This window comes from Diplotaxodon limnothrissa, linkage group LG18 (assembly GCF_057381915.1).
Source record: "Diplotaxodon limnothrissa isolate DT_005_m linkage group LG18, D_limnothrissa_male_GT1.1, whole genome shotgun sequence".
Taxonomy (NCBI): Eukaryota; Metazoa; Chordata; class Actinopteri; order Cichliformes; family Cichlidae; genus Diplotaxodon; species Diplotaxodon limnothrissa.
In genome coordinates, this window is record NC_140613.1 from 29,826,619 (window position 1) to 29,853,667 (window position 27,049).

Consider the following 27,049-nt stretch of genomic DNA (forward strand, 5'->3'; position numbering starts at 1 on the left):
TTGGAAAACTAGCTAAAATATAAATAAAAAAACAGGAAGATACTTAGTTTTGGTACGTTACTGGTAAAACTCGACTATTGAGGTATTGGATGGAGGTCTGTGGGTTTTTTTGTGATACTCATTTTCCTAAATCTTGCCTCTGATATATACCCTTTATACAATAATAACAAAAAAGACTACAAAAACTAATAAAAACTCAATTAAATTAAAAGCGAAAAGTTAAAATAAAAATAAAACCTAATTTATAAAATACATAACTATAATACCTGAGTTCCTGAGACCTTCTGGCCAATACAGTAAACATTACCTTTGTACACCGGCAAAGAGAAACTCCCAGTTGTGCTCAATTATGATCCCCAACAAGAAGTCGAAAGACATTGTAGAACCTTGAGCAATACTTATTAAAAGATTTAAATGAATGCATGTATCTATTTGAGCCTGTATGTATAATTTTGATCCTGTGTGGATCAGAGAAAATCCAATAAATTTAAACTTGTGCACCGGAATCTTTTTTTTTCTAAAAGTCATTAAGGTAATGCTGTAACTGTAAGATCATCCGTATAACAGTTCAAAGAAGTCGTTAAAAGCCCCAAATGACTATGACATTCATGCTCATGAGTGGATGGAAACTTCTGACTGCAGCTATACACGTTCTCCATGTCAGGCAGCTCACAGTAACAGTTAACATTGGATGCTAGAATAAAAATGAAAGCATATTAATTTACTAGTGATAAAACTTAAACCCAAGTCTCATTAAATCCCACTGTTGTAACTTAATCTCAGGTCATGTGTGTTACTTTTCCCCACATAAAAAAAACAGCTACCCAGGTTGGACTTTGAGCAAATCGGTAACATAAAAGCCAATATATTTATTTACATTGCAACTGGCTTGTTAACCTTCAATGGCAAGAAAACTTTAAGTCAGTGTAAACAGATGATCTTGTATTTTTCTACATTTTTGAAGATTAACCATCAACTTTGCAAAGTTCACACAAAGCATGGTCTTCGTGCTCATCCCTATTTATTGATCAAACAGCTCTTTTTAGTAAATTTTTTCAAGTTGAGTCTTTCATGTTGATTATCACTGATTTTTGGCCTTTGAGCTCTTTCTTAAATGGTGCCCTGTGTTTGTTTGTCATGGTGGCATTCACCTTTGCACATTCTAAAGCTTGGCTCGCATAGGTAGGTAACTATGATTGAGCAGCTGAAAAACTGCATGTTTACTGTGTTCACCAGCTTTTTATAGTGTAATGTGGAGTTAACATCTGATATTTAACACCACACACAAAGTACAACAGAGGTGGGTGGTAATGTTTTCGGTTTTAAAGAGTAAGAGTGGGCTCAGTAAAAACCTTTGGATACCCTTGTAGCACCAAGGGTAGATTTCATTCTCAAGGAAAGTCTGCACTAAATCTCACTCATCGTAACTAAATCTAAATTATCCAAATATTATTTTTACATTTTTTCTCAAAACCACATGATCTTCACATAGTGCTACAGCCTAGATGAGTCCGTGCTATAGCCTAGAAGTCGAATTACCAAAAATGTGCAGGGAATCGAGGAACCATGAATATCATGTTTCATATCGGTCCACTCAATAGTTATAACCACCTAATCAATAACTGCTTGTTCAGTCAACAAGGTAACCAGAATTTTGTGGTAGTCCATTAAATTAATAAAGAGTGTGATTTTACTCAAATTTACTTGCATTCAAATAAAGTCCTTTGTTTAGTTTCTCTCTCTCACACATACACTCTCTCTCTCTCCCCCCTCTCCTTCTGTCTCTGTCTCTGTTTGATTTGGGGGAAGTGCTAGTCAGCCTCAAAGGCTTTAAAAACAACAGGGGTTTACTGTCTGCATGTGTGGGTCGCAGAACAGAGAAAGAGAAAAGGTAAGATCATCTTTTTGGGCTTAAAGTGTTTGTTTTTAAGGCTTTAAGTCTTTTGTTCTGAAGGTCAAACATATTAACTATTGTAGGGGTGTATTTTGTGGAATTCCAACTAATGCAGTTTAACCACAGAGATCTGTTCCTGTCTTGTACACTTTAATACTTGTTATACATCTAAACATTTAAATTAGGAGAGGAAAAGAAATGGCGACCCGAAAAGGCTTTAATTATCTAACAAAAGTGATCCAGATCACGTTGAAACAGAGAGACAGTACACTCTGAGTCTGTCTCTGTCTGTCTTTGCTTTGATGCTTGCATGTTCTCCATGTGCCCCAAAATACCTCTGTGCCCGCTGTTTACCCCGGCTCTTTTTGCAGATTATCTTCGCATGTAAAGACAGACACAATGATGTTTTGCTCTTTTAATTATTTTTGGATCAGACTGAGCGCTACTGATTGAACCCCAGACTGCCTAGTCTGCATGTGCTATCTCCTTTTCCCTGACTTTGTGCCACAAAGCCTTGGAAAAGATTTTTTCTCTTCACTTCTTCACATCAGGTGCAAAAAAATTGTTGTTTTTGTTTTTTCAATTATTGCACAATGTCTTTCTTGTCAGGTAGATACAGTCCAGGCTGCCAGGGAGAGACAATGGGCTCTCTCTTGATGTTGTGGCTGTTCGCAGCATTGCCAGGCCTGCTGTGGGCCTCACACAGCACTCTGATTGTGGAGGGGGACAATGATGCCTCCAGGATCTGCAAACCTGCCCCCCAGTGGGACATTAAGGGATATGCACCCATGCGAGACCTGTTGGGAAACGTGGCTGTGGTGGCGCTGCTGAAGGCTGCCTGACAGTTCTGCCTCAGGCAGGCATCCAAGTAAGAAAGTTGTAATAGTTAAAACTCCTATTTTTAAGTTTTATTTTGAAGAGTAAACCCATTAACCAGTTGTATGTATTTTTTTACTGGCTTCTTAATAATACAATTTTCTCTATAGTCTTGTTATTTTCTGAAACACTATTTCCCGATAGTCCTCAAATTTGTATTTTAGTTTAAAAAAAGTCATTTTAAATAGACTTCTAGATAGCATGTTGTTAAAGGAAAAACAGAAAAGGAATCCACACCATCTTTATACAGACCTTAAATCTCTCATGTGTTTACTGAAATTGCTCGGATACAACATTACAGTATACCAATATTAACAATATAAGAAGAATTATGTATTATTAGACCATATAATCCGAGCTGATTTTTTTGTCTTATTTTGAAGAGTAAAATTAAGAAAAATGTAAAACAAACATGATCTTTGTACAAAAGGTGTTCTTGTGGAGAGACAGTTGCTCAGAATTCCTCTTATAAGCCTCTGAACATGATTCTGCTGCACAATTAGTGTAGTAAAGATTTATCATCCTTTTATTTTTTTTCTCTTAAAACTTGAAGACAGACAAGCCCTCCGTGTTCCTTGAGTCGAGGCTTTGACGTCCTGTGATTCTAGAAAAACCTTTTCCAACTGTCCAGATTAACAGCGATGTGAGATTATACCCAGCTCTCTATCTTCTCTTCCATCTGTTCATCCGTAGAATTGGAGGCCTGCGTGATAGGCTGAATCGCAGCAACATGACTGAGGTGTCTTTCATAATAGTAAATGAGCGTGACGCTCATTCCAGAGCAATGTATTGGGAGCTGAAGAGAAGTGCTCCCACCGGGGTCCCCGTGTTTCAGCAGCAACCTCTTCAAAATGACGTGTGGGAGGCTCTGGACGGAGACAAAGATGACTTCCTGGTTTATGACAGGTGAGATGAACCTGCCCTCATGACATTTACCTCATATTTTTGATTTTATTTAGGGCAAAACACTTTAAATGTTTGAACTTTGCTTTAAATCATGCATGTGAACGGTTACATAGATAGCAGGACTTAAAACAGGGTAATGTAGATAATGGTATGATGTGTACATGAAGGAGTAGAGGAGAGAACATGTATAAAACCCCATGCAGACGGAAAAAGTTGTTCTTCCTTTAGTTCCACACACATTTCATATTTATATGCATCATGTGGACGTTATGAATTTGAGTTTCAATTCTCCCTCTCTTTCTGCTTCATTTTCTCCAGGTGTGGTCTCCTCACCTTTCATATAGTGATGCCTTACAGTTTTCTGCATCACCCATTCGTAGAGGCTGCAATCAGAGCAACTTATCAGAAAAATATCTGTAACTGCACTGTGAGTGATCAGTGGAAAAATGTGTGCGAAATGAATGAAGTCCAATGTTATAGTTCACAGAACTAATCAACAGACCCGGGCGTACCCCGTCATTTATCCTATGACATCTGGGATGAATGGATGCATGGAAGGATGGATGGATGAAGGAATGGAAGGATAGATGGATGAAGGAATGGAAGGATGGATGGATGGAAAGATGGGTAGATGGTTGGATGAATGGATGGATGAATGAATTCATGGAACGATAGATAGATGTATGAATGAAAGTATGGATGGATGGATGGATGAATGCATGGATGGATGGATGGATGGATGGATGGATGGATGGTTTAATGAATGAATGGATGGATGGATGGTTTAATGAATGAATGGATGGATGGATGGATGGATGGATGGATGGATGGATGAACTGAAGGATGAATGGATGGATGGTTGGACGGATGGATGGATCGTTGGATGAATGGAGGAATGAATGAATGAATGAATGAATGAATGGAAGGATAGATAGATGGATCAATGGATGGATAGATGGATGACTGGATGGGTGGATGACTAGATGGATGGATGAATGGATGGAAGGATGGATGAATGGATGGAAAGATGTGTGGATGGTTGGATGAAAGGATGGAAGGATGGATGGATGACTAGATTGGTGGATGAATGGATGCCTGAATGGATGGATGAATGAATGAATGGATGGAGGGATGGATAAACTACACAATATTTTTATGTTCTGTAATGTTTCCTTTTCATAGTGAGGAACTGGCAAGGAATTGTTGGTCAGCTTCACATTAACTTGACTGGGATTTATTGGTAGATTGGCCTCTTGTAGTTAGTTGAGTTGTCTTGAGTTGGCCCTAAATATTGGGAATAAAACTGGTTTGATTGAAAAAAAAAAACAGGAAAAAGTAGAAATTGGGTTTTAAGAACAGCAGAGCATTTCACAGAAATGAGGCTGACTAAAAACAAGGTAGAAATTATTAATCAGAAACATTAGCTAATGTTAATGATAGCTAATAGCAAGTTGATAACATTTTACTACATCAGTGTTGTGCCATTACTTCAATATGCTGCCGCCAAGTGGCCGAAATAAATGTGACAATTGTGAGTGTGATGCAGCTTTAACTCAAGAATAATGAATATGGTGTGTGTGACTGTGTATTCCTCTTTTCCAGCATAATTCTACTTCATCTGTCGGTGGTAACAACATCAGAAAGAATGGCACAGCTCAGCTTGTTGACGAAGGTTCAGAAGTGGCAGACACAGCTTCTGGAGGGACTCACCACCACCACCACCACCACGACCATCATCATGATGACCCCCCCTCTCATCAACACCACCACGATCAACATTCCAGTCACCAGAATCAGTCGCTACATCAGCAGGATCAGGGTGATTCTACTTCTCATCACCACCACCACCATTCCCCCCATCAGCAGCACCAACATGATCATTAATCTGGCAGCAGCACTGATAACTAACATTTGTAATTTGCTTTAGTGTAGTTTGATTAGAATCTGAATGTTTTTTGTGCATTTTTATTTTATTGTATTGTCTAATTAAGCAGTGATTATACTGTGGTTTGTCTCCTGGCATTTCCACACTCCACATCTCTGTGTGGATAAAGTAACCATTCTCCACCATCTCCTCACATTAATGAAGTCCGCAGTGTAAAAGCTGCTTGCAGAAAACTGTGGATGGATGTGTGTGGTGAGATGGGATGGATCAAGAGTTACTGTCACCCACACAGAGCCAGGGGAGGGTGTGCAATGCTGCTGAGCAAACCTCTGTCAGATTACTGTTTAAAGGGGATATTACTACCATTAATAGCATGATTCATGATGAATATTTGTAGTGATTTGTGTGTGCTAATTGTTCTTTGCTGCAACTTTTCATTTAAGGAATACAGGAGGTTATTTAAAACTGAGTATACTAATCATATGTAATTATTAGACACTGTGTTGCATGTAGAAGACATTCATAGTATTCGCTTCTGTTTGACCCACCTTATCCACTACAGGCTTAGCCCACACTGTTATTCACTGCATGTTTGCTGTGTGACTCATGTTTCTTCTTATGAATTCAGAGTGTGGAAAGAAACTATAAATTGTTTTGTTTAAAAAAGCAGATATAGAGACCAAGTGATTTTTATTAAAAATTAACATTAAAATTGACTCTTCTGTCTTACGTCTATGGTATGTGTCCTTTTTAACTTTAGTAATTACAAAAACCTGGCAGTAGCAAGGCAGTGTTAAATGGATTCAATTAATTTAGTTTAACTTCTTCTTTTCCCTTAAACCAATGGTCTGTTGCTAGTTATGTAGACACCGAGTGATTTATTATTTTATCTATTAAGTGAAAATTCAAGCTGTATATTGAATTTATTTGACATTTTGTATCATATGATTTTGAATTTTCTTCAGTCACACTTGCAGTAGCATTTTCAGATAGGATTTAGCTGGCAGTTACACACCGTAGTACACACACTGATTGACTCAGTCCTGCTTAGGACTTGACTGAGATGCCGCATGCTCTGACAGGACAGAGCTGAAGAGAGAAATCACAGCTATAGACCATCACAATGAAGGTAAAGTGAATGTTATTTTGAATGTGAATGTTATTTTCAGCTGTGTTTACTGTAGATTCTCCTCACATTGTTGGAGGCTGCTGTGGTTAAAAGCTGTTATCTTAATGATAACTGCTGCATAAATGAAGATGCATAGGCTCATGCTGTTATTTTGAAATACTGTATATTTCTGGTCTTGAAAGTATCTTCTTGTAACTTTCCCTTCAGTACTACTCTACACGTTAAACCTTAGCACATAGGAGTTCTGTTCAGCTCTGTTAGGGATTGTTTTCCGTAAATCCTTATGAGGACACAGGTAAGGCTTAACTGCTTAGCCTAGCTTTGGCCACACAGCCTGCTGCTTCTAAATAGTGCTTTAACTTACATGAAGTAGCAGAGTGCATTTAATATTAACAGACTGTTAAAGAACAAATTTATCTCCTCACCGCTGCATATTATTGGTTATTGATGAACAGTGTTGGTCAAGTTACTTGAAAAAAGTAATCAGTAACTAATTACTGATTACTTCCCCAAAAAAGTAATCCTGTTACTTTACTGATTACTTATTTTCAAAAGTACTTACTTAGTTACTTAGTTACTTTTTAAAAGCAGGATTTACAACCTGAATAGGTAATAAAGCAATAGATCTTTCAGTCCAATTCTACTTTTTCTGCATAATCCATCATACAAAATGTAATCAAATGGAAAAGTCTCTTTTTTTTAACTTGTTTTATCAGTTCTAATCTTTTAACTTTATGCATCAAGCAAAAATTTAATTATATGCAACATTCTCTGACTTGAAGACATTAGTTTAACATTTAAACCTATTTTCTGCACATTCCAGCACATAAAATAAAATATTTTTTGTGTTTACACTCAGTCTTTCAAATAGATGCAAGTAAAACACAGCAGAAAATAAATAAAGTCAAAGACTAGCGGTCCTTTTGCTCTATTTTCACCTGTAAAGCAGGAGTAGGGTAGGCGGAGGTTTACCCTGGTGCAGGTGTGCTACAGCGGTCAGTGGAAGAATCCGCGAGTTTCTCTGTGAATTTCCCATTACGTCGTTGCGCACTCGGTGCTTGTTTAGGGGTTTTTTTCACTGTAAAAATAAGTTTTCTTCCCACGCACAACGGACACTAATCGTTTTGTCACTTTTTATGGAATCAAACTCAAAGTAAGGTCAGTACTTCCACACTTTAAACGCTGCATGCTCATACTCTCTCCCGTACTCCATATATCATCCATTGTTGATCTTCACACAGCTGTTGTCACAAACGTTGCACTCACTTATGTCACTGTCATGAGACATTCTCGCAAAAAATCACGGTTTTAGTAACGCAGTAACGCAGCGTTCCTACGGGAAAGTAACGGTAATCTAATTAAGGTTCAAGGTTCAAGGTTCTTTATTATTTGTCACATGCATAGTTATACAAGTATAACACACAGTGAAATGTAGCCTGACACGCTCCTCGACATGTGCAAAAATTGGGGGGGGGGGGGGGGGGGGGGGTGTAGAGGAAGAACATTATATATATATATATATATATATATATATATATATATATATATATATATATATATATATATATATATATATATATATATACACACATATAGTATATACACTGGGTGAATGTGCAGTAGTAGCAGCAGCAGGTGAATTCTGTACATTAATATGAATAGATATCTGACTATTTTACAGGATAGACAATATAAACATATTTAAAATTAAAGGAATTGAAATGTACATGGTGCCTTGCAATAGTAATCCCTTACTCCCCACTCCCATGAGAGTGCCATGCAAAGTCATCAGCTAAGGCTAGCAAGCTTGGCTAACAAGCTGCATCCATCAGCAGTATAGGTGCAACACAAAGACATGAAAACTGGAGCACCAACTTGCTGTAGCCACATTATTTAGCTTAGAATTCCAGTAAAAATACTATTAAAGGCACCAACACTACATACATGCTCAAATTCAATACCAGTATAGTTGCCAGGCTGGATACCTGTTATTTTAATGAGTGACATTTTAACATGGTAGTCTAATGGGACTGATACTCTTTGGAAGTCATTAGAAGAACTGCACTTTCGGACTCTTCGGCATTGGCTTCATTGATGGTGGATGAAGCATGTGTTAGCCTGGAAAAAGAAGGGTTGTTAATTTATTTCCATTCTTTGATCCCATGGCAAAGTCCAGTAGGAGGTTTATACAGATTTCCCCCTTCTTGTATTTTTTTTCCCTTTTTTATATATATAATAGTGAAACTAATGAATCAACTCTTCTGAGACATAGCAGTTCAGAGTAGTAGTGATCCAGTTTATCTGTAAAAAGACTGTATATTTCTTAAGTTCTACCCAAGCCTGAGGCAAACATGCGCAACACCACAAGAGGAGTCTGATGGTGAAGTAAAGAGAAACACACCTGCTGTGCACGCAACTTTCATCTTCAGACACTAGATGGCAGCACTGTAATACACACCAGGACACGTGTCACCCTGTCGTCCACATCAGTCAGCCAGTCATCAAGAGGATTATTAGTCAAGAGGATCCATTATCAAAAGAGATACGTTTGGATTAGTGCACATAATCCTTAAATTGTAATCCAGATTATCTCCTGGTAGTTTAATCAATTTTGCAGCGAGGTGTTGTTTGTTGCAAAGTACTTTTTGAGAAGAGTACTATTTATGAGCGTGCAAAGTGCTGGGAACAGTTAGTTGTACTGATATAAAAAAGTTTATATGAGTACATTTTGTGGTTTGTACCAAAAAACCAGCAAATGACTTTATGTGTAGTCATCATCTTATGATGAGGGTTTTGAAACCAGACCTCGTCCAGTCCAATACAACAAAATGAAACTTTAATGCAGTGACAAATCATGTTTGGCCTTTGCAGAATGAACACAATATTAGAAAAATCAATAATGTAGAACATTATAAATGCCATATAAGCAGGTGTGATCATTATACCAAAAAAGGTGTTTGATGTTTTCTGTTTTTTTGTGAGAGACTTATATTATTTCATTTTAAAACGTTAGTGTTTGCTTCAGCTTTGCAAAGTTTCTCTCGTTTTTTTCTGTTTCAGGATTTTCAAGCGCTCACTGTGTGGCAGAAAGTCCAGTTATTTTACCATGGGATTTTGGAAAAAGGAGGCATGTAAATTAATTTACCCATTTTTTTTCTCAGAGATTAGCAGTTTATTTTTTTCTAAAGGTCTTTCTGCTTTTCTCTCACCTTCTTGTCATTTAGACAAAAGGACAGACAACTGGCTTCTGGTCTATTCTCCTGTGCCAATTAGCTGTGTCTTCCTGTGTTACTTGATCATTATATGGGTGGGGTCAAAGCTAATGGCAAGGAGGCAGCCAGTCAACCTCAGACCTGTCTTGATAGTTTACAACTTTGCCATGGTCTGCCTGTCTGCCTACATGTTCTATGAGGTAAATACCATACTGCTTGAAGGAACTATCGGAAAAGACAACGGGGAGCGGGAATTCAGAGCAGCTAAAAGGAAGTCAGTATAGGATAATACAACTTCCAATGACACTAAAACCACCTGCTTAATGTTGTTTAGATGTTACTCATGGGACCAAAAGAGCTCTGATGTTTTGGGGGATGGACACAGAACCACTGGGGGTGTCCTTCAATCCCTGCTGTATCTCTTCTGGGTCCAGTTATACATAAATGCCAACAGAACCTTCCACTCTTCTGAGATAATCACTGTAACTCACTTCACTTCCCAGTGGTTTCAGTTTGTAGCAGTTTGTAGCTGGTGGATTCTAGTACTTGCATGTCAACTCTCTTAAAACAGTTATTGGCATATAAAACACACAGAGCAAATAGATCATAAAAAAAAATAAACCGTCCAAATGGCTGTCAAAGTTTGTGAATCTGTAAAATCCTAATGTGAGCTATAAAATAGTTTAATATAGGTAATTTTGGACAGAAACACCGCCTAAAGCAATCCACATCTGTCGGAGTGTAAACAGACATGTTACCATCGGCTCTGTTTGGGAGTCTGTGCTGCGCATCAGTGGCTACATTTTCACCGTGTACAGCATGATTTAAAGATCAAATAGTCCCGCATGGTTCATGTGTCCTATTCCTTCACGGAATATTTGGTAAAGGATTTTTACCTATTTAATGAAACGTCATTTTGCTAAATGAAAGAAAAAACAAGCAGTGATGAGAGCATCTTTTCTCTTTACAGTTTACAACCTCTTCCTGGTTGGCAGGATACAGTCTGCTGTGCCAGCCAGTGGACTACAGTGACAGCCCATTGGCCATGAGGGTAAATGTTTTTCACTAAATTAATTTTGACATGTACACTACTGTGAAAAAACTGTCGAGCCATTTCTTTGGATTTTGTTTCTGAGCAGCCAGACTGTTTTGCAGAGCAATAGCTCTCCAGGCTTTCTGAAGTTTATCTTTGAACATTGGCTGCTTTTTCACTTATTTTCAGTCCAGTCCTTGTACCTGACCATTTTCAAAAGAAAGTTTTTTTGTTTTTTTAACCCACTTAACGCCAACTGATGAGACAGTGTTTTGTCTACACATAATAGACAATTTAGCAAAGAGCCAATTTTAAATTGGATCCTTTGTTACTGACATCATGTCATAATAGAAGAGGTGGCAGGCCTAAAAAGCTGTCTACATCAGATAAACAGCATTTGACAGTCCTGTCTTTGAGAAGTAGGAAACATTATAAGAAAGTATCCTAAGAGAGTTGAGGCTGTGTTTAAGAATAAAGGTGTTCATAAAGTTGGACTTTGCAGCTCATTGGAATTGTACAGAATTGTTTCCATTTATGTTTGCATATTTCAGTAAATCTCTGCATTTCCAATTTTCATAGAGAACTGTAAAGAATGCTCATGGCTCAATATTTTTTACAGAACTGTGTATATATATATATATATATATTTAAAATTGTTTGAACTGCAGTGCACGAAGGTTAATAATGTACTTTTTATAATTTTGGACAGATGGCCAGAGTGTGCTGGTGGTTCTACTTCTCCAAAGTTATAGAGCTCTGTGACACTGTGAGTTTCAAGCAAGCTTATACGAGCATGTGTTTTCATGGCTGCAAGATGCTTCTGCCTAACTGTCTTTGTGTGATTCTGTGATTCAGATATTTTTTATCCTAAGGAAGAAGAACAGTCAATTGACCTTCCTCCATGTCTACCACCACGCCACAATGATCTTCAACTGGTGGGCTGGGGTTAAATATGTGGCTGGTGGACAGTGTGAGTACAACCCACTAGTCCAGTTTTACAAAATGTTGTGAACAAGAGTCTTTGAGCAGCAAACAGAAATATTCAAGAAGATAATATATGGTTCTCATTCAGAATGTCTGTCTACAGCTTTCCTGATAGGTCTGATTAACTCCCTCGTCCATATAGTGATGTACATGTATTACGGCCTGGCAGCTGTGGGACCAAGCATGACCAAATACTTGTGGTGGAAACGTTACCTCACCACCCTACAGCTGGTCTGTATGCATCTCATTCACATTCATTTTACAGTGATCATCCTCTAACTTAAAAATGATCTCCTCTTAATTTTTAGCTCCCTTTTATGTTTTTGGATAGTTCATTATGGTTCATTAAGCCGTCAGTCTGTATTTCTATCTGTAGCATAAAGGCAGTCACCTTCCTGATTCTGCTATGTGTACTTTAGAAGCTTGTACAATAACAACAACTACTAAGCCATCAAAGGTGATAATCCTGAAAAAGCCAGAACTGGCTTTATGGGGAAAAAATATAAAAAGTGGTGGATGTTTGTCAGTTAGAAATATTTTCTTTGTTCTCTCACACTTAAATAAGACCAAAAAGTCCTTATTCTGATAGGCTTAGTCATCACCAACGACGACTTAGATCTCAGAGGCTTAATAATTTGGTTTTGATGAGCTTAACGTGTAGGCTTCCTGATTGGTTTGTCATTGTTCTGACTGACTGCTGGCAAAACGAGACAGATTAGCAGCACTGATGCTCCTCAGCTAACTACTGGACCATCTGTTTTCTACTTATAGTCTAATGAAAAGACAATGCATCCTGTATTTTTTTCTTTCCCTTATGGCTTCAGCTTATATAGGTCAGTATGGTGCCTGACTGCCATTCTGTGACATGAATTGCACTGACCTTCAAAACGACCCCCAAGCCATCATTAACACTTGTCTTTACAATTTAGTTAACTGAAGCTGAGGTAGTTCACTCGTGACTAGCTTTATGAATCCAATGGACACCTTCACATGGTGACTTATTTTCTTTTTTTAATGAGTACTTTTGCCCGTGTTACTCTCTGCTGACAACCCTACTCTGTTTTTATAAAAGAGAAAGAAAAAAACAGTCATATTGCATAGTATCTAAATGATATGTATATGGTTACACAAGAAATATCAACATATGTTACTGAGAAACGACCAAAAAATCACCACATACTGCAAGATAACTAATCTTTACTATTTTTGTTTCCATGTGAGCATCACTGGGTGTAAGATTAATAATGACATTATCAATATTACATATAATTTCATTCCTTTTTACGAGTAACTAAAGAATAACTTTGGAGTCATTTCCATAGACTGTATGTAAAAGATGGGCTTAAGTAAGCATTCTTTTTAATGGCCAGCAGAGGGCAAACTTCTCTGGTTTCTGTAAAGGTCAGTGGGAAAATAACTCTTGCTTGTCTTTTCTGGGACAGTTTATGGTCTTAACCACTGATTTCCAGTCACACTGAAGACAACTCAATTTTAACTCAGGTTTTTTTTTATATAAAATATAATATTATATATAAAATTGTAACTTATGGTCCAGTGAGAGAGTAAGCTTGCCCATGTGTCTGGCATGTCACTACCCTATAAGCAAGTAGTGCCCCTCTGTTTCACTCCTTTCTTGTCGTTTGAAAACAGCAAGGTAAAAGAGCCCCTTCAAGACAACCATTCACTAATTCATTATTCATTATTCACTAATAACTTGGTAACATCAACATGGCTTTGTCCATTTTCTATATACAAGACTGTGGATATTTCTCCAACCACTCTACACCAAATATACAGAGGAACTTGCTGAAAGTGTTCAAGCCTTATAGCTCATATAGCAAGTATGAAAATTGCCTAACTGTTATCCCCTACTGCTTTCATCTCTTACGTGACCATCCTCTTGTAATTTTCTTGTACTCAGTGCCCTGGAAGTCTACCATCATGCTATTGTTTCTCTTTACAGCTCCAGTTTTTCATAGTGACTATCCATACCAGCTACAATCTGTTTGCTGACTGTGACTTCCCTGACTATATGAACATCACTGTTTTGGCATATTCTCTCAGCCTCATCATTCTCTTCAGTAACTTCTACTACAGAAGCTACCTCGTCAAAAAGAACAAGAAAACTTAACTCAAACTCAAAACTGTTATGAGAGAGGGAAAAAAGTAAATAAAAAGAAACAAAAATCCATCTCTGTTTGTTTGCTATCCTGATCATTTAATTTTAGCGACTGTTTGGATGGTAATTCTTATTATGTATGAAAAACGGGATATAAACTTACAATATAATGTAACACCAGACAGGTGAAGCATATTTACCCCCATAAAGAGATGTTTGCTTCACAACAGTGCTGGTTACATTCATGTGCAGTGAATAGTCCTATTTTTTCATCTAGCAAGATCCCAAACACACTTAATACACGTTAACTGTGTTTCCTCCCCCAGCTGCTATTAGAAAAATACTTTTAATCTCCATTCGAGGTTTTACACCCACTGGATGGCAGTCCATACAGTTGTTGTCCATACAGAATGGCACTCCATGCTCTCTATATATTTATTCTACTTGTGTTTGCCTCCAAAGTTCCCAGCACATAATCCTCTCTTACCAATGGGGAGACACCACACCCACCACCTACTTATCCACCCCATCTGTCATGATGTAAAAATATAACTGGGCAGACAAGCGAGACAGTTCCATTCTCCAACCTTTGCAGACAGTAATGAAAGGACCATTAAAGGAAGAAATAGATTAGCCAAATATGCAATACCTTATAATAAATTCTCAGACTAGCATATCAGTTTTGACTCTCCTATGTTTAAACTCAATAGAGATGACAATGAACATGAAAAAGTTGCTAAATCAACATTACAAAGGCAACATCTTAGCTTGTTATTAGTGATATAGAATCTCACATTTTTTGTGTTTTTCAAAGGAATATAACAGAAAAGAAGCAGAAGGGAAACAATTGCTTGCTACAAAGGAGAGTTTTAAAATGCAAAGCTGATCCCCGATCAATATTAAAAATTAGAAATTATTATAGCCACAAAATTGCATTAGGCAGCAATTGATCACAGGCTTTTTAAAAATGATCTAGCCGCAGCTCTAAACACTTTAATGAAAGAACAAATGATGCTTTTAGTTGCACCATCGTTTCTCCACATGCCTCTGTTATCAGCTTTACATTTTCACAATTAAACGCCTATTTATGTCCAAGTATGGTGCAGTTTCAGTACATATATTACCATCTGATGATGGTATCATTCCTACAAAAACTACCAAAAACTAAGGTGGTGATGCAGACTGTTGATCATACTCTTAACTGTACACCAGCAGCATGAATTCAAACTTTTCACTTGGCCCACTGAAACGTTGCTGCAGCATTATGGTAAGTGCTGCAGATAACCCCTTGATCCTTCAAAGAACAACAGGCTTTTCCATCTGATTAAACATGCACGCACACATTTCTAGAAGGATGGGGAGAGGTGGCTCCTTGGCAAGGTCCTGCACCTGTTACATTCATTGTGAATGCATGATTAGATTGCCAAAAGTATTAGTGTAAAGTGCATTAATGTGGAGCATTTTGCTGAAGTTCTTATGGTGTATTTCTACGGTTCCTCTGAGAGGCCAAACGGACTGCAACTTAAGAAAACACCAGCAATAAGAAAAACGCTGCCAAAGCACACAAAACACAACGGAAATAGGAAAAATGACAACGGAAATAGGAAAAAACAGATTCCCAAGAGCACAAGGGAAGTGTTTCTGGGGAGACAATAACCCAACGGATCAGTTGCAGGAACCAAAATATGCTAAGAATTGCGCTGGGAGACACTTAAAAGAAGTGGAGGATCTATCGGTTTTGTGAGGAAAGAAAAGATGGGAGGTAAGTGTGTTAGCCTAACTATTAGCCTAAAAATCCGTCATCAGTATTATATGAATCATGATAAAACACACCTAGGTCGTGTCCAAATTCATGGGCTGCATCCTCCTGAGGACCCAGCCTTCGCGGTCTACGTGGGTTCCTCAGAAGGTCGGGTAGACCGGAAGTAAACGGCTGTGAAATTGGACAGTCTAGCCTTCAGATTTGCGTCAGCGCTGTCTCGGTGGGGTTTAATAAACTCGGCTGTCTGCTCCTTGCTATCTAAAATATAACAGGACACTGGCGTAAATTCTCGACCCTCTCACACTTCTGTTTAATCAGTTTTCTGTTTGACGTTTATTCAGCTGTGTGAAAATCCCGGAGGAACCCACCCAATGGATTAATTAAGTTCTATTTAATCTAATAATCTAATTATTTTAATCTCAGCCAAACTGATTTACTCACGAACAAATAAAACACTGAAAAAGCCAAACAATAACATTTTTAGGTTATCTAAGTGACTTATATATTACGTTTAACCTGAGTAGTGAAAGACCGCGGTGATCTGAAAATGATGTGCCGGGAGTTGTGCCGTTCTCGGCGGCTCCAGTGACCCTCGAGCTCCTGGGTAGCTATCGAGCTGGTGGATTCCTATTTCCGTTGTTGTGTTGTGTTTAGTGTGCTTTTGCAGCATTTTGCTTATTACTGGTGTTTTCTTAAGTTGCAGTCCGTTTGGCCTCTCAGGGCCACTGTATATTTCACTGGAACTGTCAAAAACCTGTGCTTATGTTCAAAGCAGAGCCCAATAAGTCAAGTTCAAATGTCAATAAGTTTACATGAAATTAAAACACTACATAATCATTTCAGAAATCCTAAATAATCACAGTGGCGATCATTGTGTGCTTCAAAGGTAGGAGCTTTTAAAATGCAGAAGTCTTATGGGGCATTGTTTGTGTGATGCACGTGCAATGCATTTGTTCCTACACTGATTGACCGAAGCTGAAAAGAAGACTACAGACAGAAAGCACACATTCAAATTGGGTGGTATTAAAGACACTGGAAAAAAACAAAAACAAAACATAATTCTCACAATGGCACCAGTACCACCAGTGGTGAAAGTAAGTATGCTGCAAAGGGTAAATAACATTGCTGTTCATCCCTACAAGATGCAAACTCAAGCAGGTCGAGAGGATGTTTCACTTGTAAGTTAAGTCTGGCAAGAACCAGTCTCTTGACCTTCATGACCTTTGACATCAAGGTAACTGGTGGGGTGGTTTTCTTTGGTACCGGCACTAAACATGATGTCTTCCATAGCACCAGCACCTGTGCTGCCCAGCTGTCTGGCATCCTGCAGCATCTCTTCACCCTGAGTCTGCTGCAGGATGCCAGATAGCTGGGCAACTTCAGCACCCGGGGACTGATGTGACCAGGACCTCCAGACTTTGCCCTGATGTAGTTGCTCCATCTTCTTTGCTAGCTTAAGCGGTGACAAGACAAGTGGCGACTTCCATCACTCGTCTTGCAGTGGTATGCTTTTAATTTAGCCAAGAACATGAAAGTTAAAATAAGTCAGTGGAAAGTTTAGAACTAAGAGCTAATGGCAAATGGCTGTTAATAAATCACCTGCATTTAAACAATAAATTATGGAAAATTGGTTTTGCTATTGTTTGATCGGGAAGAAAATGTGTTTCAAGACATCTGAAGATATAACAGACTAACCTCACCTACTTAAGAGTGTATCACCAAAACTATTCTAATGACAAATGTTTTAAGTTTGTATAACCTTTCAACAGTTGTATGATTTCTAATATCTGACAAGCACAGTACTGAACTGAGTGTGGTTCTCCATTGGCAGTTGGCAGACTATAGTGGACTGCAGAGAGCATCTGTTGCCAGATAGAAACAGCGTCCAAAGTATATGGTACAACCGTTCTGTGGGCTACGTTTGCTTGTGTTGTCATTGGTCCTTCAGACAACCACAGAAAGAACACACAAAGAACTGAAGTGAAGCCAAGTGTGAAAAACAATGAAAAGTATCCACTGCAGCAACAGTCTGTGCTTTTCATGCTCTTCTGCTGTCACTGCCTTTCTGTTCCGGCCCACTTGTCAAGCAATCAGCATTCAGCCTATGCAGAGGGTCATCCATGTTGAGCTACATGCTGATGTATTTATTGGACGACTGCATAGAAGCACGTTTGTGTAGGCTGAAAAGCCCTCTCTGTAGGCCCTCTGAAGGCAAATACCTATGTAAAGTGACACAACCACGGTATCATAAAACACGCAGGTTTTGTTTTCTGAACAATCAAACCAATGCTTTAAGAAAAACTAATGAATCTACTGAAAATATAGACTGTGAAACAGAAACTTGATGCTGGAGGTCTGCAATAAGGTTTCATGTGGAAAAAGGTCTCCACAGGAATTTAAAAAAACTGGAAAAGGATAGGCAAAAGCTGCAGTACCACTAATCAGAGTCACAGCAGTTTTAAAATCACAACACTGGCAGTTCTCTACATGCACAATCTTGCAGATGGACGAGTGCTGCAGACTTGGCACAGGGGTTATCATTGGAAATCAGAGTTTGTCTGAGAGCTCAGATTGTCTGAAGGACATTGCAATATATCAATGATTTGGACGATGTCCAAGAAAAAAAAACCTGTGGTTGCTCCACAAAACCTGAAGGTTAAACTTTGCAAAATAACATGAAGAGAAGCCTGGTGAATATCAGGAGCACATTCTTGGGTCTTATGACCCAAATGAGAAATCAGGGAAAGAGAAATCCCCATTTCTTCCAGTGGTTAATGTTTTTGTTTCATATATGACTTATGTCTCATACAATCACTTACTCATGGAAGTGGGCCCAGGTCAGAGGGAGCTCAGCATGTTCAGCATGAACCTGAACAAGTCCATAGTGAAAGGGAATAGTCAAGAGCACAGTACCAATGAAAATGGGAAACTGGTGTGTAATGAGGCTTGAGAGCAGAAACTTCTGGGCAAATGACATTCATAACTGTTGCCTGTGGATATACCGAATACTGGGTGATGAGACGACTCCCAGTAGCAGATGCCTGGAAGAAGGGGAATAGTGAGACATTACAATGAGCCATAGCCAAAGCTACAGAAGAAAAAAGTGAAACTATGACCTGGCCAAGTATATCGCTGATTTGAATCCCATACAACACCTTCAGTGTAATTTAAAGAGAGCAGATATAAAAGGTTTTTGAAGAATTTGCACAATTTCTCTTCCATTCTGACAAAGATCGATTCTATCATTAAATTTGCACATATTAAGTATTGGGAGAAAAAGCATATTTGGATCTCACTATGAATAGGCTGCTTTTGCTGCATTGAAATGTTACTGTGGAGCCTGTGTATTGTATTTGGCAGACTTTACTGTAGATTCTTTATTCTTATTTCAGACAGTAGCAAATGCTCTGTTCTGTGACTTAGAAAGGACGGAGTAGCCTGCGAGCTAGTTCAGGCAGACAATTTGAGATGCATTACATCATGCACACTAACATGTCTCACTCTCCCAATTTGGCATTTTCTTTAAGCTGCAAAATCTCTTCCTCTGACATGCCAGTACTTCTGCTACCCAGCATTGCTGTCTGCTATTCCAGCCCCTCCACCACCACAACGTCCACTAGCAGGGTCCAAAGGGACGTTTACTCGCCGCTCCCTAATTTTACACGCATCATATTTGCGGTATGAAGTTGCAGGCTGGAGATCAAACTCTGTTTGCACACAGGTATGCTAACTTCTTGGTGTTATATGTTTGATTTAATTTTCATTGCACATTTTGTCTACTACGGTGTGACAGACTATAAGCATGTTATTGATGTGCATATGCACGTGAATATGAGTGTCAACAGCACTGTATGACCAGTACTAAAATAACAACACACTTGTGTAACATTATAAGCCATATTTTGCTGCTAGCAAGCACTTAATCTGCTCTCCATCTCACCATAAGTGTGTTACAAGCACACACACACACACACACACACACACACACACACACACTCAGCTGATTGCCAGCAGCCCATTTAAAGACTGATGTCCCCCGGCCTCGCTGCAGGCATAGCTCCAGGTTGATTACTGCTGAGTGCTGTACAGCTCAGGCATGACTGACTTTCTGGCATGCAGTCGCTTTGATCAACTTGCAGTTTTGCGAGCAGATGATGGGTTTCATCTTGAGTGTTTCAGGAGTTATGGCACTTCTGAGATTATGCCAAACTAAAATAAGAGGTGTCAACTGGTCGTTAACACTTTTCACTTATATATGGCCTGATTGCATAACTTTTGATCGGCATGGCTCTTAATTAAAATACTTTAACCGCCACCGTTCAGAAAGACGCGAATAGACAGGAGGACTGTGAAACCGCATTGCCGTGAATGCACTCAAATGTGTTTTTGCTGAATCTTGTTTGTGAATGACTTTGTCTCCTTGGTAACTGTGCCAGACAGTGTTTGGGCCGCGGTCAGCTAGAGGCAGACTGTAATTAATAATCAGGTTACAGTGAGAGGATATTGAAGCGCTCTCAGAGTGGCTGCTGCTAACTTCCTAGCTAGTGAGAGGGACTAAGACACACACAGTCACAGACACACAAATACACTGTTGTGCACGCACACACATGCTGACATAATTGTTGGTAGCAAGAGTGGTTTGGGAAGAGGAGGCTGGTAAGTGTGCTTGAAGGTGGGCCACTGGGTAGTTTCATACAACGAGGGTTAACAAGAGGCTGTAGCAATCTCAGCTTGATGGGAACACACTCAGCTACAAGCAAGATAGCCTTAATCAGCCAACCAACCAGCTAATAGCCCTGTGTTAAGAGTGTGCATGTAATGAGCAACCGTGAAAATCTTAAAAAGTAGATTTTTGAGAAAAGAAGCTGTTTTTCCTCCAAATTTTGAACCTCTAGAATAAACCCTGTCTTTTAAAAGGCGCTGGATGGACAGCTTGTGTGTGTGTACACATCTTTTTTAACAACAAGAGAAACCCCACTTGTGGCGTTACGACTACAGTCGTGTTTGTTTCATTATGTGTTTCCTGCCATGAAGACGTCTGTATTGTGGGGAGAAAGCATGCTAATTGCACTGTGCAGGTGGCCGCCTGGATGGAAAGACTACAGCGTACACATGACTGGCTCCAGCTCAAGGACTACAGCCTATATAAGGAGCCAAGATGGCTCCTTATATACCTGCTGAGGATCATTTGCTTCCCTTTCAACCAAACAGCCACATAAGTGCTTGTATTAGCTGAATTTTGATCTGTATTTAGAATGAGTAAGTAGAGATGAGTTGCCGCTTCCTTCTGTAACCACTTTCTCCTGTTTTTTTTATATGTTTAGGGAGGTAAACTCTTGTGTTGTGTGTCCATTACTTTTGGGCAGGTTATCTAAGCCTAACTGCCAAAAAGAACCCTCCTTTGTATACTGGGCCTTATTGAAACTGCTCATTTCATCCACAGTTGAACATGAGCTGCTTTAATGTCCATCCATATTTTTGTCTTTCACATTGGCTGCCCCTCAAAAACAAAAGGTTTGAACAGCAAGTGGATGGGGCATCTTGACTTTTATATACATGTATTATAGTTCTGGTCTATAAAATCAATGCATATACAAGTCCTTTAACATTTAAGATGAGGCAATACACACATATACACACAACTAGGCGGCTGGGTCAAAACATCTCCAAAATGCAGCTCTTGTGGGGTGCACCAGGTCTGCAGTGATCAGGATTTATCAAAAGCAGTGCAAGGAAGGAACAGTGGTGAACCAGAGACAAGGTCATGGATGGCCGAGGATCACTGATGCACATGGGGAGTGAAGACTGCTCTGAGTGGTCCGAGCCAACAGATGAGATATTGAAGCTTAAGTTGTGGAATAAATGAATGCTGGTTCTGATAAAAAAAAGTCTCAAAACACACAGTGCATCACACTTTGTTGTGTATGGGGCTGAATAGCTGCAGACCAGCTAGGGTGCCCATGCTGAACCTCTGTCCACTGCAGAAAGCGCCAACAACGGGCAAGTGAGCATCAGAACTAAACCACAGGGAAAAGGAAGATGGTGGCCTGGTCAGAATCATGTTTTCTTTTGGATTGCATGGATGGCCAGGTGTGTGCATCCTGATGCACTATAGGAAGAATGCAAACTGAATGCAAAACTTTGATTCCTGCCATTCATGTGGATGTTGCATCGACATGTACCACCTACCAAAGCATTTGAGTATCATATAGATCCTTTCATGGAAATGGTATTCCCTGATGTCTGTGGTCTCTTCCAGCCCTGCCACAAAGCAAAAATGTTTCAGGAAGGGTTTGAGGAGTGCAACAGTGAGTTAGAGGTGTTGACTTGGCCTCCAGATTCACACAAATCTCAGTTCAATCAAGCATCCGTGGGATTTCCAGACAAACAAGTCTGATTCACGGAGGCCCCGCCTCACAACTTACAGGATTTAAAGGATCTGTTGCTAACATCTTGGTGCAGATACACAGCACAGCTTCAGGAATCTAGTGGAGTCCATGCCTGGATGGGTCAGGGCTGTTATGGCAGCAAAAAGGGGACCAACACAATATTAGCTGGTGTTTATAATATTATGCCTGAGTGTGTGTGTGTCTACTCGTTACATGCTGTTTCCCATTTTCAAAACTGGAGAGAACAAACAGAAGGCATAATGGTGAAATGAATGACAGGTGATGTGAACTCACATTAATCATGGATAAGGGATTCAGCTCTGCAGTTTGATTGCAAATTCAAACTGATTTGAGCACCTTCACTGTTTACTCTGTTTCATTCATAGTTGATTATTTTAAGATGGGCAACACAATAGCCAAGGTTAGGGTGTGTACCACCTTAAGCACAAATTACATTTACATTTACGCCTGAGGTTTGATATTAGGTATTTGAAGCATTTCATATTTTATTTTTTTCTGTGTACTTTTTCAGTAAATGTTGGAGGTCAAACAAGTTAAATTTAGTACATATGACACTGAAAACTATGAAGTGCAAGACATTTTAGAAGAAAGCCTTGAATCAATCACCAGTCCAATTACTCTTCCAAACTTGTGATATGATTCTTTAATCACATCTATCCACATTCAAAAAAGGGGAGGTGGAAACAGGTGTCACACACAGTTGCAACACACAAACCATACTTACACAAACCATACTGACTATAAAACAAACTGTGGTTTGTCACCAACCAAAGAAGAGTTCACATCTCTGAGGCCTCTCGCATTAAACTTGAGTTAGATGATTCATTAAGCCATAATTCATTAATTCTGCAAGACACAAAAGCCAATGAGCTACATCATTGCTGCATTTGTCACAGCAATGGTGTGTAAAGGGTTTCAGTAATTATGGCAATAACTGAATCAAACCGTTAGGATGAAAATATTGTTTTTACTCAAAATTTGTCACGGAGGAGCAGGGAGGACTCGGCGCAGACTGAAATCTCAGAAAAACAGGTTTATTTACACACTCCAGGTGCACTATATACAGGTGAAGGAGAAGGGGGCCAGGGTTCCCAGGGGTGCAGAGCGGGGTCGGGAAAAGCGTCCAGAGTCTCCAAACCAAACACGAGAAATCTGCATACAGAGAACAAGGGTTAGCACGGAACTTTCACGGACAGAGCTCAAAACTGGCTGAGGCTAAAGTAGCACTGACGAGCGTTATTCAATAGTCCAGCGGCGAGGTGCTCTCAGTCACTGCCTTAAGTAGCGGGAGCAAACAAGGTGAGGAGCCACAGGTGATTGCCTACAGGTGGTGGAGGCCGGGAGCTCACAATGAGCTCCGCCCAGGCAGCGAGCAGAGAGAGAGGAGAGAGAGAAAAGACAAAACATAACATGTAGCCACACAGGGCCAGCCGAGCAGGCACGGGGACCATGACAGTACCCCCCCCCTCAACGGGAGCCTCCCGGCGACCCACCAGGCTTACCCGGATACCGACGATGGAAGTCCCGGATCAACTCCTTGGCCAGGACAGCCGACCGGGGCACCCAGGATCGTTCCTCCGGCCCGTAGCCCTCCCAATCCACCAGGTACTGGAAACCCCGTCCCCGGCGCCGAGAGTCCATAATACGAGTGATGGCGTACACCTCCTGACCATCCACAAGCTGGGCGGGCGGAGGGGCCCTAAGAGGGGGGCACAGCGGGCTGGAGAGCACGGGCTTGACCTGAGAGACGTGGAAGACGTTGTGTATGCGCATATTGCGCGGCAGCTTCAGGCGAACAGACACCGGGTTGACAACAGAGTCAATTTCAAAAGGCCCAAGGAAGGTGGGCGCCAGTTTCTTAGACTCAGCGCGAATAGGCACAAAGCGAGTGGACAGCCATACCTTCTGACCCGCGGCGTATGCAGGGGCAGGGGTCCGACGGCGATCAGCGAGGGCCTTGTTTCGCTCCTTAGTTCGGAGCAGGGCCGCTCTGGTAGTACGCCAGGCCCGACGGCACCTTCGGAGGTGGTGTTGCAGAGAGGGGACCGCATGCTCGCCTTCAAGAGCAGGAAACAGCGGCGGTTGGTACCCCAGAGAAGCCTCGAACGGCGACATTCCCGTGGCGGACGACGTGAGGCTGTTATGAGCGTACTCAATCCACGGTAACTGGTCGCTCCAGGTGCCTTGATTGTGGGAGACAACACAGGGAAGGGCAGCTTCCAGCTCCTGGTTGGCACGCTCCGTCTGTCCGTTGGTCTGAGGGTGAAAACCAGATGAAAGACTAACCTTTGCGCCCAGGGTCGTGCAGAACTCTTTCCAAACCCGCGAGGTGAACTGAGGGCCTCTGTCGGACACGATGTCGTCAGGGATGCCGTGCAGCCTAAACACATGTGCCGTGAGCAGTTGAGCAGTCTCCAGTGCGGTCGGGAGCTTTGTGAGGGCAACAAAATGTGCAGCCTTAGAAAAACGGTCCACAATGGTTAGTATTACTGTGTTACCTGAAGAGGACGGCAGCCCCGTGACGAAGTCCAGGGCGATGTGGGACCAGGGCCGGCCAGGAGTGGGGAGAGGCTGGAGCAACCCGGACGGCGGTTGGTTGGGACGCTTGTTTTGAGCGCACGTGGGACAGGCGGTCACATAGTCTCTAGTGTCTTTTATCAGGGAGGGCCACCAGAAGTAACGTTGCAAGAAGGAGATCGTGCGATGAAGTCCAGGGTGGCAGGAAAAGCGGGCGGTGTGACCCCACTGGAGAACACGTGACCTGACGGACGTGGGAACATAAAGCCGCCCTGGTGACTTGCGCCTCGAGGATTTGGGATTCAATCGCCCAAGTGACTGCTCCGAACACGCAGGAGGAGGGGAGGATGGGCTCAGGGTCAGGGTCTTTCTCTGTAACGGTGAACAGCCGGGAAAGGGCGTCAGGTTTTACATTTCGTGACCCGGGCCTGTAGGTGAGAGAAAAGTCAAACCGTGAGAAAAACAGAGCCCACCTGGCCTGCCGGGAGTTGAGACGCTTCGCTGACCGGATGTACTCCAGGTTTTTGTGGTCTGTCCATACAATAAAGGGATGCTCAGCGCCCTCTAGCCAGTGCCTCCATTCCTCTAGTGAGAGTTTCACAGCCAGCAGCTCTCGGTCCCCGATGTCGTAATTCCGCTCCGCTGGTGTGAGGCGGCGAGAGAAGAAGGCACACGGGTGGAGTTTACCTTTAAAGCGCTGAGACAGGACTGCCCCAACCCCCGTCTCCGACGCATCCACCTCCACCACGAACTGTTGGTTGAGGTCAGGCTGTTGAAGGATAGGAGCGGTGGCAAACCTTTCCTTTAGGCAGGCGAACGCCTCCTGGGCTGGCGGGTCCCACTGAAACGACACCTTCGGGGAAGTAAGTCTTGTGAGAGGCAATGCGATCTTACTATAATCTTTAATGAAGCGCCTGTAGAAATTGGCAAAGCCCAAAAAACGCTGGAGCTGCAGGCGATTTGGGGGCTTGGGCCAGTCTAGGACTGTTTGGACCTTTGCCGGGTCAGGCTTCAGATTACCTTGAGCGATGATGTACCCCAAGAACGCCACTGAGTCTACGTGGAAGTCACATTTCTCCGCCTTCACAAAGAGTCTGTTCTCCAACAGGCGCTGGAGAATCTGTCTCACATGGACTTCGTGCTCCTTCACAGTCTTTGAAAAAACAAGAATGTCATCAAGGTAGACAAAAGCACAGCGGTTAATAAAATCCCTGAGGACATCATTGACTAGCGCTTGGAAAACAGCAGGGGCGTTCGTCAGACCGAAGGGCATTACCAAATACTCAAAATGACCAAGATGTGTATTGAATGCCGTCTTCCACTCGTCTCCCTTTCGAATCCTCACTAGGTGGTAAGCATTTCTCAGATCGAGTTTGGTGAACACTGTAGCCCCTTGAAGTAGTTCAAAGGCAGAGGAGAGAAGGGGCAGCGGGTATTTGTTTTTGATCGTGATTCTGTTGAGGCCACGATAGTCTATACACGGCCGGAGGGTTTTGTCTTTCTTGCTGACAAAAAAAAAACCCCGCACCCACAGGAGAAGAAGAGGACCGCATAATGCCCGCGGCCAGCGAGTCGGTGATGTATTTCTCCATTGTCTCTCTCTCAGGTTGGGTGAGACTATACAAGCGGCCAGAGGGAAGCGGCGCCCCCGGGAGGAGGTCAATGGCACAGTCGTAGGGCCTGTGGGGGGGGAGCATTTTTGCTTTGTCCTTGCTGAATACTGCTGCCAGGTCGTGATAGACAAAGGGAACAGCGGACAAATCGCACTCCTCTGTGGGCTCAACTGTGGTTAGCCGAGTGACCGGGGGGGTGGCAGTTTTAAGACAGTTCATGTGGCATTCCACACTCCACCCCGTAACACGCTCTTTCTTCCAGTCTATCTGGGGGTTATGTTGCACCAACCAGGGGTAACCTAACACAAGTGGTGCAAACGGTGTCTTGAACACGAAGAAGCTAATCCTTTCAGTATGGTTACCGGAGAGTGTGAGAGACAAGGGTTCAGTAATATGAGTGATGTCTGGCAAACGTTGGCCTGATAAGGCAGACACACGGAGCGGATTAGGCAAAGCTGTGGTAGCAACGTTCAGCTTTGTGGCTAGTGAGATATCAATGAAGCTCTGCTCAGCACCAGAGTCTATTAATGCAGAAAGAGGGTGAATCGCTGTCTGTATCATGAGCTTTGCGGGCAATGTTAAACGTGGATGGGAGTGTTTACCAGACAGGTTGCCCACCAGTACCCTCTCCATTACTGGTGGGCGCGCTCTTTTGCCAGAGCCGGGCAGGTGGAGATAAAGTGACCCTTACGGCCGCAATACAGGCACT

The 27,049-nt window shown here is 41.4% G+C and overlaps 2 protein-coding genes across 3 annotated transcripts; both read left to right on the forward strand.

Moving 5' to 3' along the window:
• The first annotated feature begins 1,810 nt into the window (after positions 1-1,810).
• selenop2 (selenoprotein P2) lies at positions 1,811-6,417 on the forward strand. Of its 2 annotated transcripts, none has more exons than XM_085378754.1 (5): positions 1,811-1,891; positions 2,504-2,762; positions 3,464-3,676; positions 3,995-4,103; positions 5,279-6,416. In XM_085378754.1, exons 2-5 carry the CDS (start codon positions 2,536-2,538, stop codon positions 5,558-5,560), a joined length of 831 nt encoding a protein of 276 aa, XP_085234880.1. In that variant the 5' UTR covers positions 1,811-1,891; positions 2,504-2,535; the 3' UTR covers positions 5,561-6,416. The 2 variants fall into 2 exon arrangements, with proteins under 2 accessions (XP_085234880.1, XP_085234881.1); XM_085378755.1 differs by having other exon boundaries at positions 1,816-1,891; positions 2,508-2,762; positions 5,279-6,417.
• Positions 5,942-14,050, forward strand: elovl8a (ELOVL fatty acid elongase 8a). The gene is made up of 8 exons (XM_085378757.1): positions 5,942-5,954; positions 9,761-9,817; positions 9,915-10,102; positions 10,873-10,953; positions 11,645-11,701; positions 11,791-11,905; positions 12,023-12,150; positions 13,883-14,050. The coding sequence occupies exons 1-8, from the start codon at positions 5,942-5,944 to the stop codon at positions 14,048-14,050; spliced, it is 807 nt and encodes a 268-aa protein (XP_085234883.1).
• The last annotated feature ends 12,999 nt before the right edge of the window (positions 14,051-27,049 follow it).